The following is a 14,986-nucleotide window of genomic DNA, read 5'->3' as shown; positions in this document are numbered from 1 at the left end:
TCAAAAAACCAAAAAAGAAAAGAAAAGAAAGAAAGAAAGAAAAAAGAAAGGAAGGAAGGAAAGGAAGGAAGGAAGGAAGGAAGGAAGGAAGGAAGGAAGGAAGGAAGGAAGGAAGGAAGGAAAAAGAACAATGTATTACTAAGTTTCCCAGGCTGGCCCAAACTCCTGAGTTTCTGTGTTCTGCAGTAAGCAAGCTTCCTCTTGTCTTCGTTTTCTTCCCTTTTCCACCTTTCTCCTTCTCCTTCCCTTTCCCCATCTCCCTCTCCTCTCCTCTTTCCCTCATTCTTGCTTTTTCATTTCATCTTTCTTCTCCCCCGCTCTGCTACCCTTCCTTATTTTCTGTGTTGACAATTGAATCTACTGCTTGCATGTTGTAGGACCATACTGAACACTGACCTATTCCCAGTCCCCAGTTCACACACACACACACGCACACACACACACATACACCCCTGCACACTTTTTGTTTGTTTTGTTTTGTTTTTGATTTTGAGACAGGATCTTATTATGTAGCCCAGGCTGGCTTGGAATTCTTTTTTTCTTATTTATTTATTTGTTTATTTTACATCACAACTGCATCCTCCCTTTCCTCCTCTCTTCCCTCCCCCTTTCCCTGCCCCCCAATCTATCCCTCCTCTGTATTCACTCAGAAAGGGGCAGGCCAACCTGGACATCAGTTCTTGATCCTCTGCCTCGTTCTCCTGTATACTAAGGATTAACTGTACCTAACAATTTTTTATAAGCATGTATTAACGATGCTTATTTATGGCATTCATACAAAGAACATTCATTGGTCGTATTCACCCATCTCTCTACCCTTTCTCCTTACCTCCTGTACTTTTCTTAGTCCTTTTTTAAAAATTAAAATATAATTACATTTTCCTCCTTTTCCTTTCTCCCAACTCCTGCATGCTACAACCTCCCACTTTCTCTGAAATTCCTGGCCTTCTTTTCTTTGTTATCATTATACATACATTATATATGCACAAATATATTAGTTCATATGAATATAGTCCATCCAGTGTTGCTTGCATATATATGACTTCGGGGCTGACCACTTGGTACTGAATAACCAATTAGGGGACAGCTCCCTGGGGAGACCACTCATGCTCTCAGTATTCCTTAGCTGCCTGTAGTTGTTTGCTTAGGTGGGGCCATGAGATCCACTTCCATGTTAGCATGGCCCTTGGTGTTGTGCTCGTTCAGGTCTGTTTTCAGCAGCCATGTTATTGAGATAGCAAGGATGTGCTGCCTTGTAGCAGCAGATTTCCTAGTGCCCTGGCTCTTCAAATTGTTTTGTTCCTTCTTCTGGAATGTTCTCTGAGCCTTGGATGCAGGAGTTGTGTTTCAAGAGTCATCTGTTCAAGGTGGGCATCCCATGATCAGTTAGTTGTTCCCTGCATTTTGAATTGTGGTTTTCTGTAATGGTCTCTGTTGTGAAGAGAATCTTCTTCAGTGAGGGTCAGGTGCTACACTTGAAAGATTTCCTTCTCTGGGTGAATTTCCAAAGAGTGTGCTTGTGGTGTTATATTACTATACAGGATAATGTTCTAGTGGGCTGCTTTGTAGCAACCAGCAGTGAAGGGGAAGATGCTTTATTAAGCCGATGTTTTAAATTTAAGTTGTCCCTTACTAGTTTAGTATACTCCGTTGGCCAGTTGAAGTTAGGATGTATTTTAAAGCTTACATAGACATTTCCCCCCTCATTTAAATTGTCAGGACTAAGCAGATTGTGGTGGCTCAAGCTGTAATTCCTGTAGTTGGGAGGCTGAGGAAGAGGATTTCCACAACATCAAGGCTACCTTGGGCTACTAGTGAGAGACACCTTACCTTATAAATCTGACCAAACAGGTTGTAGAAATGGCTGAGAGGTCCTGAGTTCAATTCCCAGCATTCACATGGTGGCTCACAACCATCTGTAATGAGATCCAGTGCCATCTTCTGTCATACTGGCACACACGCAGGCAGGACACTTATACATAATAAACAAACAGAACACTGTATGTATAATAAATAATAAATAAATAAGCAAATGTGACCAAACAAGCAGAAGATTCATGAGGGCCAGGCATAAGTTGAAAGTTTAGTTTTTATAAAGGAGTCTTTAGCCCTGGCTGTCCTGGAACTCACAGAGATCCACCTGCCTCTGTGTCCTGATTGCTGGGATTAAAGGCGTGCACCACCATTGCCCAGCTTTTAAAGGGTTCTCCATACAGTATAGTACTTGCCGCAGTTTTCACTTAGCATGCTGCATCACAGCTGTGTGGTGTGTTTCAGCTGTGGATGGCATTTGAGAACGCACTGGACTTAGCGGACAGCATTCCCAGTGAAGAGCACCAAGGGCTCTATCAGCGTTTCCTTCAGTGCTTATCTAAAGTAAGTGATGTTCGTGTGTTTCTAATTATGAAAATGTTCATCAGTATGTTTGATTGCTGTTGGAATTCACTTTATTACGCTTTTATATTTTCAAGTTCCCTCATGAGACAACTAGGTTGAAGAAGGCCTGTGAAGGAATGATAAATATCTATCCTACCGTACAATATCCACTAGAAGTGATTTGTTTATACTTGATTGAGTCAGGTAATTTTTTTATATTGCTTCCCAGAGGTGTGTGATTGTATGAAAGTGATATTGCAATCAATTAAGCACTGCTTTAGTGCTCGCTATGTATGAAATATCAGTGTTTCTGGACATTAAAAGAAATATGTATTGTTGCTATTTACAGAAAGTCTGAGAAATACAGGAGAGTGGAGTGATGCAGGACTTATGGGTTATACAGCTATTGATTCATCAATGAAATTCTGTTATTATTTAGTTTTATATTTTACAATTTTGTGAAGTCTTTTTGTGGTGGGACTTGAAGGATGTCTTGAACTTTTTCTGATGTTAGATGTCTGATGTTAGCAAGTCTCGGGTGCAGGTGGCAGGTGTGCACCTGTGGTGTGTGAAATTCTCCCTTCCTGGTTAGTTTGATGCAGTAGAAGGAATGGCTGAATGGGTTGGGTTATATCACACAAATCTTGACTGCCATGAAAAGGAAACATTGAGCTTCACAGTGTTGATATTGATACCATAGTGATGGTCTGTTTTTTAAAATTTTTGCGGTATTGTGAGCTGTTAGTCTTTAAGTGAATTAGAGTAAATTCAGGTTGGAGAGTGTCTCTTGTTGTGTGTGACATACTCTTGCTTCTCTGTGTACTTAGGTAGAAGAGAGGTGGTTGTTAACAGCTGGGTTACGAGGAGCTGGGTCATCTGAAGTGTGTATGTCTGTGACCTAGGCAGGTACTTGTGTGCATTGACCACCATGGTTTTTCATGACATCCTCTGTCCTTGTCAGTGTTTGAATACAGTGCTTTATGATGACTGGGATACACTCACACATGCTTCTATTCTCCTGACATAAGCAGGGTCACAGCAGTCAGTGATGGAACTGAACGGGAGACAGCACCTGCAGTAGCCTGTTGTGACCACATTATCGTGGGTAGGCTGTGGCCTTTGCATTCAGCCCATCCCCCTCTCCTCTATCGATAACTCCTTGATATCATTTCCTGGTCTGTGGGAGGTCAGTGCTCTTACTTTTAGTCGAGAGTTCCACTAACAAATAAGATCGTTTTCTTAGTCTCAAAGAGAATATTTTCTACTATCATAAAGTACAAAGTGAATTACTTTATGTGAAGTACAAGGGCTCGAGCTAATAATGTTTAGGAGGGGCTGACGTTGACCACAGTGAGCAGTCTAAGAATGCATAAATGAACTGGGAACATGATGGTGGTGGTAGAAAGGAGTAGGTGAATGGAAATGTAGCAGCTTCTTAAAGGGAAGGGCAAAATTATTTGCAAGTTTTAGTTCTTCAGAAAAGTTAGCCGATATAGAAAGAACCATGACGGTTTATGTGAGCAGTACATTTGAAAGGAGCTGTAAAAGTAGCCAGAGAATTGTTTGTAGATGGGAATCTGCAAACCAGCGCTAAGCATGTAGCTTGGAAATCATTTGTGTGCAAGTGAGGTGGAGTGACTGCCATCAGAGAAGACCCAGGGCTGAGGATGGCTGCCTGTACGGTGCTGACTTGAGAAGAGGAAGAAAAGGAGGAGGACCAAGAAAATGTTCGGTAAGAGAGCAATGGGGGGGCCCTGATGCAAAGACAGGAAAGAAAGGATTCTCATGATAGACTGAGTAACTATTTTTATGATTAAGAAAACTAATAGTAAAGCTATTTTAAAATAAAGTAATTGAACTGAAACAATAATGGAGAAAATTGAGGAAGTAGCGAGAAGTTTAAAAGGAAAGGGATCCAATCTGAATTCATGGGAGAAGCAGAGGACGGGAAGCGTGTGCTGGGGGCAGCGAGAGAAGCAGGGGAGAATGACTGTATAGTCGTAGTCTCTCTGAACCACTTCAAGAATGGTCGGCTGCACTGGACACATACTGTGGGAAACCCTTCACACAAGGAGACACAGAAGACAGGGACACAGGCTGTCACACAAGGAGATACGTGTTTTTGTTTATCAAAATCATCAGGTTTCTTCCAATTTTATCCTAAGACCCAGTGTATGATATAAAGATTGCTATTGTCTCTGTGATTGTTAGCGTTGCAGTTGAGATTAGTGACTGGTGGCTGCTCTCTCTTCAGTTCTGCTGAGCTGTCTAGTGGTTTGCCTTATTCCCTCCTTGGTCTGCTCTGACAGTAAAAGGTGTAGGTGAGTTTGTAGATATTTTCTTTTGGAAAACTGGCTGAATGCTTTCTCAGTAAGTGAATTTATCTTTAGTATGTTTTTTGTTTGCTTGTTTGGGGGTAAACATGGCCCTAATATTCCTTCCTCAACCAATGTGAATTATTAGGGTATGAAAACATGAGATGCTTTCCAACATAACATTTATCAAAGTATGTACCTATCTATCATTCCTTGAGGTTTGCAATAAAATGGATCTGAGAGTTTACCTAGATCCTGCTCTAGAGTAAGTTAGAGAGAACAGAAACATAAATGAAATGGTGCAAAACATTGACTGTTAAACAAAACCCAGTATCATCCTGTGGACATTTAGAGATAGTAAATAAAAGTTGGATTGGGATGTAGCAGATTGGTAAGTGGTAGAGTACTTGTCTAGTGTACAAGACTCCCTGGTTTATCTTAAGGGGCACGGTGTGTGTGTGCATATGTGTGTGTATGTGACAGTTAATAAAGGCATCCTGAAAGAATTATACTGACTAGTAAGAAAACCTCCTGGTTTAAAAGCCAAGTGTGGTGGTTTATGCCTGTCATCTCAGCACTTAGAAGGGAGAGATGGTAGGATCCAGGGTTCAGCCAAGTTTGGCTGCATGCCAAGTTTGAGGCCAGCCTGGGTTGCAGAACTATTGGGAGGTAGGTCTGTAGCATGGTGAACAGGGGTGGATGGGTAGGCACGCAGATGTGTGCTAAGACTCAGAGTTCTTGTTTTGGGACAGTGAAAAGGTGCACATGACTTGGCTTTTCGTCATCCTAAGCCAAACTTTATGTATTCTGAAGATTAAGAGCTTCTCCAAACCTTGAGGCATACCCTTCCTCAGGAACTTTACAGCAATTAATCACGGTATCTCTCCAGCAAGGACAAATGTATTCCATACTTCTGGGTCTTTCTCTGTGTGCTGAGGCTCAAGATCCATTTTCAGCATGACTCATTTGTCGAGCTGCATGGAATGAAGTTTGAATAATTTCCGAGTTGTCATTTGTTGAAAGGTGTTTTTTGTGTGTGTGTGTGTGTGTGTATGTATGTTCTAAATAACTATTTTGATTTATTTTGCATTGTAGCTGAAACACAAGAGGACAAGGAGGCTTGGCTCTTTAAATTCAAGCAGAAAACAGCTTCATTAAGAGTTATGATTTTGTGTTTAGGCCCAGGGAGACACTTGCTAGCATTAGTGACTGAAGCTTTGGGTGTGACCACCGACAATGAAAAATAAGGAGTGGTCAAAAGTGAGACCCCAGCCCTCTAACACTCTTACATCCAAAGAGTCTGGAATGTAATATTGAGTTGGAAGTGTCACCCCAGCCCCTGGCCTGGGAATTGCCCTGGTCTGGACTCCAATTCCCAGACTGCCAAGCGCTTGGACTCCAACTCCCAGCCTGCCAAGCGCTGACCCCCTCCTCTGGGGGGTCAGAACCACTAAAAGAGTATTCAGGCTTGCGTGGAGTGGGGGAACACATCACTGGGACGGACATGACATGTGGTTTCTGGTTTTGCGGTTTTGTGTCTGCTCTCCCTCTGTTCTCCTCTCCCCCCATGCACCCCTCCCTCTCCCATGCTCCCAGGCACCCAATGGCGTGGCACTCGTTAAACCAGATTCGGTCTAATCTGGTTTGATTGAGGTTTTTTTTGTGCCAGCGGAGAGGCTCGGTTAGGAAATGTTCCTAACAACGAGGTTTTATGTCTTAGAAGTATTTGAAAATGCAGGTGAAAATAAAGAGATGAGTGCCATCAAATTCTACTTTTTCTTCCTCCAAAACTTAGGTTTATTTAAAAGTAAAAATTTTAGTGTTCATTAGTTGGTTTCTTTGGTATGTCAGAAATGATTTTCAAAACAAAATAAAACCTTTTGCTGTTGTATAATTTAGGAAATTGAGTTCCATAGAGCTATTTTGTATCTATCAATTTATACATGAAATTTTGGTTTTTAGCAGCCTTAGGACTTGACTGCCTTTTTGATAAGTAAAAAGTTGTTTTGTTAAGCTTTTTTATAATTGTTTATGTAAGCGTGTGTGAGCAGCACAGACAGCTCTGGAGCTGCAAAGCTACAGGAGCATAAATGGATTAAAGCTCATAAGGAAACCAGGCTATACCGGGAGCCACAGCAGGACAGCTCTGGAGGCTGGAGCTGCAACAGGACAGCTCAGCCCTGGAGTTCCAGAAAGGTGTCTTTCCTGACTTATCCAGAAGCCAGGCTACCTAGAACCGCAACAGGACGTCTGGAGGCTGACACTCAAGAGGGCAGCTCAGCCTTGGAGAGGTGTCCTAACTTGTCAGTGGGAAGCCTGGCTACCTGAAGCTGGGATGTGGTGGGGGATGGGCTCCTGGCAGGATATAACAATCCTGCTCCTCTCCTAGAGAGACTCTACAGCTGAGCTCTGCTCTGTTCCGCTAAAAGACTGTCCTCAGAGATCTGTCTGCTTCTTCAGATGTTAACTTCCGCCACACTCTCCTAAAGGGGAAGCCCCTGCAGAAATGTAGCAATCTCCGTAGGGTCTGGCAGAAAGTTGTTATTTTTTCTGCCCAGCCTTGCTCAGCCCACCTAAGGGAACATCGCAGCAAGGGTCTTCTCTTCTGCTTAGTTCTCTAAAGGCTGTCTCAGCAAGGTTCTTCTTCTTCTTCTTTTTTTACTTTATGATTCTTGGTTTTTTATTTTTTTAATTTATTTATTAAAAATTTCCATCTCCTCCCATTTCCCTACCCCCTCCTCCTCCCCCTTGCTCTTCAGTCCTAAGAGCAGTCAGGGTTCCCTGTCCTTTGGGAAGTCCAAGGTCCTCTCCCCTCCATCCAGGTCTAGGAAGGTGAGCATCCAAACAGCCTAGGCTCCCATTAAGCCAGTCCATGCAGTAGGATCAAAACTCAGTGCCATTGTCCTTGCTTCTCAGTCAGCCCTCATTGTCAGCCACATTCAGAGAGTCCGGTTTGATCACATGCTCCATCAGTCCCAATCCAGCTGGCCTTCAGCAAGGTTCTTTTATCTGCACAGGTGAATTAAGGTCTTCACCAAGACTCTTAAGAAAGAGATTTCTCTGGGAAGGAGGAGTCCAGGAGAGTGGCTGTTTCTGCCAGGGTAGGAAAGGACAGCCTGGAACTCAACAGACAGAGGGGCTTAGGGCTTCTTAGGGACGGAGTTTTCCCAGGGAGTTTTTCTGTTTAGGGATTGGTTAGTTTAGTTGGTCAGGGACAGAGATGTATGTAACATTACTTACAGATTACTCATTGGTATGCATCTAATATAATGCATACATCGAAATATAATGGCATTATATAGATAATTTACTTTTAATATCTGTGATTGAATCAGAAATCCCATATGTGTTTGCTCATATATATATTTCACAATAGATGTTAAAAAGCAAGTCTGTTAAAATATTAATTATATTTATTCCCCTTGCTTATTGTTTTAACAAGTTGTCTGTCTTAGTAACTTTTTCAGAATTTTCCTGTGTGATTTATTAAAGTATTGAATGCTTCTCTTTAATTGTAAACAAATAACATTTCTCACTTAGGGTGCATATGAACTTCTATGTTGGAGAAAATGGAATTCTAACAAAATGTTTATTTTCTAACCGAAATTATTTTACAAAAATAAATTAAGGTTATTGCAGCATTGTAATTAATACATAAGCCTAATAATTATATACACAAGAATAGTTTGGTAAAAATATGTGGAGTGTATTGCTAGCCCTGTAAACCTACAAAGACTGCGACAAAGTCTTCATTTGGTGTCCTCTGATACCAGGATGCTGGGAAAGCCCGTCAGAGCTGGCTGCCACGCCTCTGGCTGTGCATTATCGCCGTCAGGGAACATATGTCAAGGGGATGCGGCTGAATAGGTGCTACTGCTGAGAGTGGAATAGGAAAAGCTGAGGCAAGCCACGGGCTGTGCGGCAGCCCAAAACCTTTGAGCATGAATTCAGTTTCAGAGTACGTGTGTATATAAAGTGATTTAACTTCCAGTGTTTAAGCGTGTTGATGAAGTAATGTTATCTTCTATATTTGCTGCTTTATTTAAGTTTTTATTTCCTTAAATCAGGACTTAGTAAAGTATGTATGAAGCAGCTTTTGAAATTTATGTATACGGGTATGTTAGTTAAGAATTCGGTGTACTTAGTATATATATATATACTTATGCATATATATGTATATATGAATGTTAATAATGTTTTCTTTTAATTTCAGGGAGTCTGACAGATGAGGGACAGCAGTATTATTGTAAACTAGTGGAAATGAATTCAAAAAGTGGTCCAGGCCTCATTGGCTTAGGCATTAAAGCTTTACAAGACAAGAAGTATGAAGATGCTGTTAATCACCTAACGGAAGGTAATGTATGACTGCAATTTCAGCCTTCCTGTAAGGAGATAAACCAAAGTGAAATGGAAGATGAACACACATACTCTGGAGTCTGTTCATTAAATTTGATTTTCACTCTTCGGCTCAAGAGCATGGAAAAGTTCAACCATCTGTGTCCTGGTGATTTTCTTTGTACAGTAGGGATACTTTGAGGAAGCTTAGATACAGAGAGGCTTGGCTTAGTCAACTCAGGTGTGGCGGTTTTTGAGAAGACTTACATTCTAGTTGAGATGTGACTGACAGAGTGAAGAAGGCAGCTGGAGCGAGTGGGAGGACACTTGTCAAGGAATGCATTTGTGGAGCAGCAGAGCTGAGAGGAAACCTGTTGTTTTGGGTAGTGCAGTAAGATTTGAGGATGGTGTGTAGGTACGGGAAAGGATCGGAAGTGAGGCTGAACACAGCCTTGCAAACATGTTAACAAGCTTACAATGTTTCCTGAGGACAGCAGGAGCCCATGAAAGGCTCTAAGCATAGAAACTGTCATCTTGTGTTTAGATTTTCTGTGGCAGCATGGGGCTGGGAAGGTAGATGTGTCAATCAAGTGCTTGTCTTGTGAGCATGAGGACCTGGGGTCGACTCCTAGAACCCATGGTATTTATGATTATTCCATCCTAGGCTTGACAGAAAGCCCTCTTTGCATAACCGGCTGGTATCATCTAGCAGAAGCCCAAGCCAAAGTGCACAGACCTAAGGAAGCTATTCTTTCTTGCAACCAAGGTATTCTTATGTACTTTGTGTTTGTATATAGGAGGACAAATGCTGTTTGCTTTCATCTAACTTGAGAAAGAGACTATTTTAAAAAAATAGCCTTTTGATTTTGTTTCAAATTTGTGGTTGATTTAAATGGCACTGAGGAAAATAAATGCCTGATCTGTGTGCATGTCTCCTGATAAATGCATCTTTAAGGTGAGGGCATAGATGCAGTGTTCTGCTTTTCCAACAAGGAACCTTCTGGTATGTTTAGGGCCTTCATGATTTCTTAATGCCATAAATAAAGATGAGAGATGATTCTTTGTTTTTGACCTAGTTGATTGTGAAACTTCTGTATTTGACAGTCCATTCTAATTCGGCTTCTTCCAGAGTCCGTAGAGAGTCTGTCTTAGTTTGGGTTTCTATTGCTGTGAAGAGACACCTTGACCATGGCAACTCTTACAAAGGAAAACATTTAATTGGGCCTGGCTTACAGTTCAGAGGTTCAGTCCATTATCGTCATTGAGGGACATGGTGGTGTGCAGGCAGACATGGTGTTGGAGAAGAAGCCAAGAATTCTATATCTTACAGGCATTAGGAAGTGGTCTGTCTCACTGGGCATGCTGGAACATATATGAGACCTCAAAGCCTACTTCCACAGTGACGTACCTTCTCCAACAAGCCCACACCCACTCCAACAAGACCACACCTACTCCAACAAGCCCACACCCACTCCAACAAGACCACACCTACTCCAACAAGGCCACACCTAATAGTGCCACTCCCTTTGGCGGCCATTTTCTTTTGAAGCACCACACAGTCCATTCTAATCTGACTTCTTTTCCCTTCCAGTGTCCTTAATTTACTAGAGGCAGAGGACTAGTAGCCAGCGATATTCTTAAGCACCATCCATTTTATTCCTACTGTGTGAAAATAGAAGTCTTAAATTCATGTGTTTGGTTTTAAATTCAGATCTTTCTAGAAGAATTTAAGAGAAAGTTTATTTGTGATTGGATTATTCATCTCTTTCTTTCTCTATCTCTCTATATAATATATATTGTATATATATTAGAAATTTTGCTTACTGTATCTGCAATGTATTATGTTATTGTTTTTGAAAGAAAATCTTAACCTTTTAAGACTGACTTCATGTTATGTGCATGGGAATGCCCACATGTATGTCTGTGTATCATGTTCATGGGTGCTGTGGAGGTCAGAAGAAGGGATCTCCTGGAGCTGGAATTGTAGGTGGTTGTAAACTGCCCTGAGGGGGCTGGGAAATCAAACCTAGGCTTTTTGGAAGAGCAGCCATCTCTCTATTCCCATATGTCATTCTTTAAAAGTTTTTTTGTGCACATTTATTTATTTAATTATTTGTGTATGTGTGCATGTACACATGTGCATGTGCCATTACATGAGTGTAGAAGTCAGAAGACAATTGCCAGAATTTGGTTCTCTTCTATCTTTTAGTTCTGGCACTCACTGAAGTCAGGTTGTCAGGCCGCGCTAACACCATTATTTTCTAAGCTGCCTCTTTGACTGTATATCATTCATAAATAGCAAGCAAACTGAAATGCTAGAGATTGATTTCCATGTCCTCAATCTTATCAGCACTTAAGAACATAGATGATCACGGTGCAGCAGGTGGCCATCGTCATCAGAAGAATCTTTGTCTTCTTCTGAAAGCAGAGGCTTTGCTTAAACTCTCCGATTGTGAATCTTCAGAGGAAGCAATTCACATTCTCGATCAGGTAGGTGATCTGAGTTTTCCTCTTCAGCCATCTCTCCCTGCCAAATGCTTACATCATAAATTCCGAGTTGTGTCTATATTCTGGTTAACTCTTCCACACTCTTGAACCTGCTCGCCTTAGTCAGGGTTTCCACGGCAGCGGAGAGACACCATGGCCATGGCAAGTCTTATAGAGGGAAATATTTGATTGGCTGGCTTACATTTGAGAGGTTTAGTCCGTCATGGCAGGAAGCATGGTAGCACACAGGCAGACATGGTGCTAGAGAAGAAGGAGCTGAGAGTTCTACGTCTGGATCTTCAGGCGGTATCTTAGGTGAAGATTTTCTGTTTGATTTTAGTGCCTGTTCTCTCATCTTGTTTATGTCTTATGGCAGTAGCACACTTGATTATTAACAATTTAGAGCTTTAACTTTTTCCTTCAGGAAATGTTTTACAGATCACTGATCGAGTGGTGACTTCATAGCTTCATGTTCAAGAATGTAAGGCTCGGTTTTTCCACAGATGTTGATTTTGTTTTTAATTAGCAAACTGTTTCCTTAAGACTTTTGATTTAATTTGAAAACATAACCGGCAGATCATGAATTTTAGCCACATTGTCTCTTAAAGAGTTTTGTCAAATATATTAGTTATTGCAGTTTTCTTCATCATTGCTTTGTGTATTTCAAAGGATTTTGCATTTTTGTTTTCTTTAAAGTAACAGCAGCTGCTGGCCTCCTTTAAGAACTCGGCAGGATGTCGTGGTTCACAGATGTGCCAGTTCATGCCTGTAATCCCAGCACAGAGGCTCAGGCAGAAAGGTGACCATGAGTCCAAGGCCAACCTGTGACACATGAATTCTGGGCCAGCCTGAGCTATGAGCTACACTGTGAGACCCTGTCTCAAAAAAAAAAAAAAAAAAACCTCAAAACTCAATATTGTACTTTTTACTTGTCTGTCTTTAGTATTTATCTTGTTTAGATGTTTTATAGATACCTTTCCAGTACCTTTTTTTTGACATATACAAAAAGCATAATGAAAAGGATTTTTTTTTAAATGTAAGAGTTCATATCTGAGACAGAAAATTTGTAAGTTGATCATAAACATCATGTTATGCTAGAAAATAGACCCCGTAAAAGGGCCACACTACACACACAGGAGCTGACCCCTGCGGGCAGCAGCACATACGCCGAAGAGAAACACTGATTAAATATGTCTGAATTTAGGTGTGCATGATGCTACCATGAAGAAAAAGATCCCAGCAAGCTTGTGAAAGCGACTCGCGGGCTGATATTAGGGAACATTTATTCCTCTCTTACCAACTACTCTTTGAGATAGCCGAACAGGTGACGAGGGAGGACAAGCTCCTCTAGGTTTAACTATTTCAGGTGAGAGTGGAAAGAGCAGTGATCAACCAGAAGTCATTTTATAATTTAATAAATGAATGGATGTAGGCCTTGAGGATCAGTGACTTCCCAACACAACCATGACAAACACACATAGCACACTGTTGCTGGACCAGGTCAGATACCATGAGAACACATTCAGTTGTCTTGACTTTGTGACACTGTGACAAATGGTCCGTGTTTTCACAGTTAAGTTATAAAAAAGAAAGCAGAGAGGCAGAAGGGGACCCTGGAGATAAAAGATAGTTAAGAGAACTATCTTATTGAGATATATGTACCTTAGTTGGATTTTGGCTAAAATAAGTTGCTCAAATTCTTCCTGCGGCAACTAGGAAATCTGATCATATGAAAGCTGCATGGTTGTCTTTGGGTCTGAGAATTGTAGTGTTTTTGCCATTTATAAACGACTATCTTAAATATGCATGCTGAAATATCACAGGTGAGAATTACAATGCCAGATATTTGTTTTCATTTCATCTGAAAGGTATGGCAAAGGTTTGGATATATACATGGACAGACATTATAAACATGAGTTTATAATTCTGTACCTGGATAATGACTATGTTATAAGGTTGTTACACTGGTCTTTAATTTTCTTGTGTATTTGAAGTTTCTCCAATTAAATGATTAAAGAATAAAAATCTGGATAGCAATGGAACTCGGATTACACCTGTCATAACCAGCTCATTCGTGTCTGTTCTTTAAGCAGAACAGACACCCCTGCAGCTTTCTGGAGAGACTTGTAGCAGCTGTCAATCATTTTCTAGGTTTCAGATGCAGATAATACCCCACGACTGCTGGTTCTTCAAGGCCAGGCCCATCTGAACACAGGCGCTGTAGACAAGGCTGCGAAGGTTGGTGCTTTGATTTCAAATGGAACATTATTTAAAGGCTAAAAGAAAGTTCTAGGAGTTTAGTTCAGTGTTACAGTGCTTGCCTACAAAGTGTAAGACCCTGGATTTGGTCCCCCAAACCCAAAATCAAGTAAAACAAAATATAAAATGAAAACTAAACAAAAAAACTGAGAAATAAAAGTCAAAACCCATTTAAAAATAATTTTTTTATTGTATGTGAATGAGTGGTTTTCCTGCATGTGTCTGTGTACCATGTGCATGCCTGGGGTCCTCAGAGATCAGAGAAGGGTGTTGGATCCCATGGAGCTGGAGTCGTAGATGGTTGTCAGCTGTCACATGGGTGCTGGGAACCAAACCTGGATCCTCTGGAACAGCAGGCAGTGCTCTTAACCACTGAGCTGTCTCTCCAGCCCCCCATTTGTTTCTAATGAGATATGGAATTGACAGGTATCTTCTTGACAGATCATGGAAGACCTTAAAGCTTCTTACCCTGGCCTGGCCGAAGTCCACGCACTTGAGGGCTTGATTCATTTTTCTAAGAAGGACTATCTGCAAGCAGAAGCATGGTGAGGGTGTATAAATTGCCTGGGGCTCCATTCATAGCTCAGCTGTTTCTTAAAAATTTGACGTGGCTATAATGAAGTTCCACTGTGTGTGTGTGTGTGTGTGTGTTTCATTTCACTTGTAGCATAGGAGCTATACATTTTTTTTTGTGATAGATTCCTAGTCTAATTAGCTGATCATAATGTTTAGTTATAGAGTGTAATATTTGGTATATGTTCTGAATATGTGTAGTGTTAAACGGTCACTATGCTTCTTAAAGCTCTTCTTTCAGTAATACCATTTTTTGTTTATTAAAGTCTAGATCCTGAAGTAGTGAAATGTTTTAGACTTGGGGATTTTTTTAGACTTATTTTATGTGTATGAGTGGTTTGCCTTCATGTATGTATGTGTACCACATGTGTACCTAGTACCTGAGGAGTTCAGAATATGGTGTCACAACCTCTGGAACTGGAGTTCCAATTTGGGGCTTTCCTGTTAGTACTGGGAACCCAGGTCCTCTGGAAAAACAGCATCTCTTCATCTGCTAGATATGGGATTCTTGAATCACCTAACTTGATTGTTCTGTCTTGGAGTCCCTTATGTTTTACACACACACACACACACACACACACACACACACAGAGAGAGAGAGAGAGAGAGAGAGAGAGAGATACACAGAGAGGGGGGAGGGA

General features: G+C 41.1%; 1 protein-coding gene across 4 annotated transcripts in view; it reads left to right on the top strand.

The window, feature by feature from the left end:
* Ttc37 (tetratricopeptide repeat domain 37) overlaps nucleotides 1–14,986 on the top strand; it is a 98,583-nt gene that overhangs the window by 20,699 nt on the left and 62,898 nt on the right. For all 4 annotated transcript variants that reach the window (XM_005356551.3, XM_026783776.1, XM_026783778.1 and 1 more), the window contains 7 exons: nucleotides 2,278–2,376; nucleotides 2,472–2,580; nucleotides 8,905–9,045; nucleotides 9,691–9,792; nucleotides 11,377–11,516; nucleotides 13,665–13,751; nucleotides 14,214–14,317. In XM_005356551.3, the coding sequence (XP_005356608.1) occupies nucleotides 2,278–2,376; nucleotides 2,472–2,580; nucleotides 8,905–9,045; nucleotides 9,691–9,792; nucleotides 11,377–11,516; nucleotides 13,665–13,751; nucleotides 14,214–14,317 (782 nt within the window). The remainder of the gene's footprint in view (nucleotides 1–2,277; nucleotides 2,377–2,471; nucleotides 2,581–8,904; nucleotides 9,046–9,690; nucleotides 9,793–11,376; nucleotides 11,517–13,664; nucleotides 13,752–14,213; nucleotides 14,318–14,986) is intronic.

This window comes from Microtus ochrogaster, chromosome 19 (assembly GCF_000317375.1).
Source record: "Microtus ochrogaster isolate Prairie Vole_2 chromosome 19, MicOch1.0, whole genome shotgun sequence".
In the NCBI taxonomy this organism is placed as follows: Eukaryota; Metazoa; Chordata; class Mammalia; order Rodentia; family Cricetidae; genus Microtus; species Microtus ochrogaster.
The sequence above is the reverse complement of the archived record's forward strand: the minus strand, read 5'-3'. Positions and strand labels throughout refer to the sequence as shown.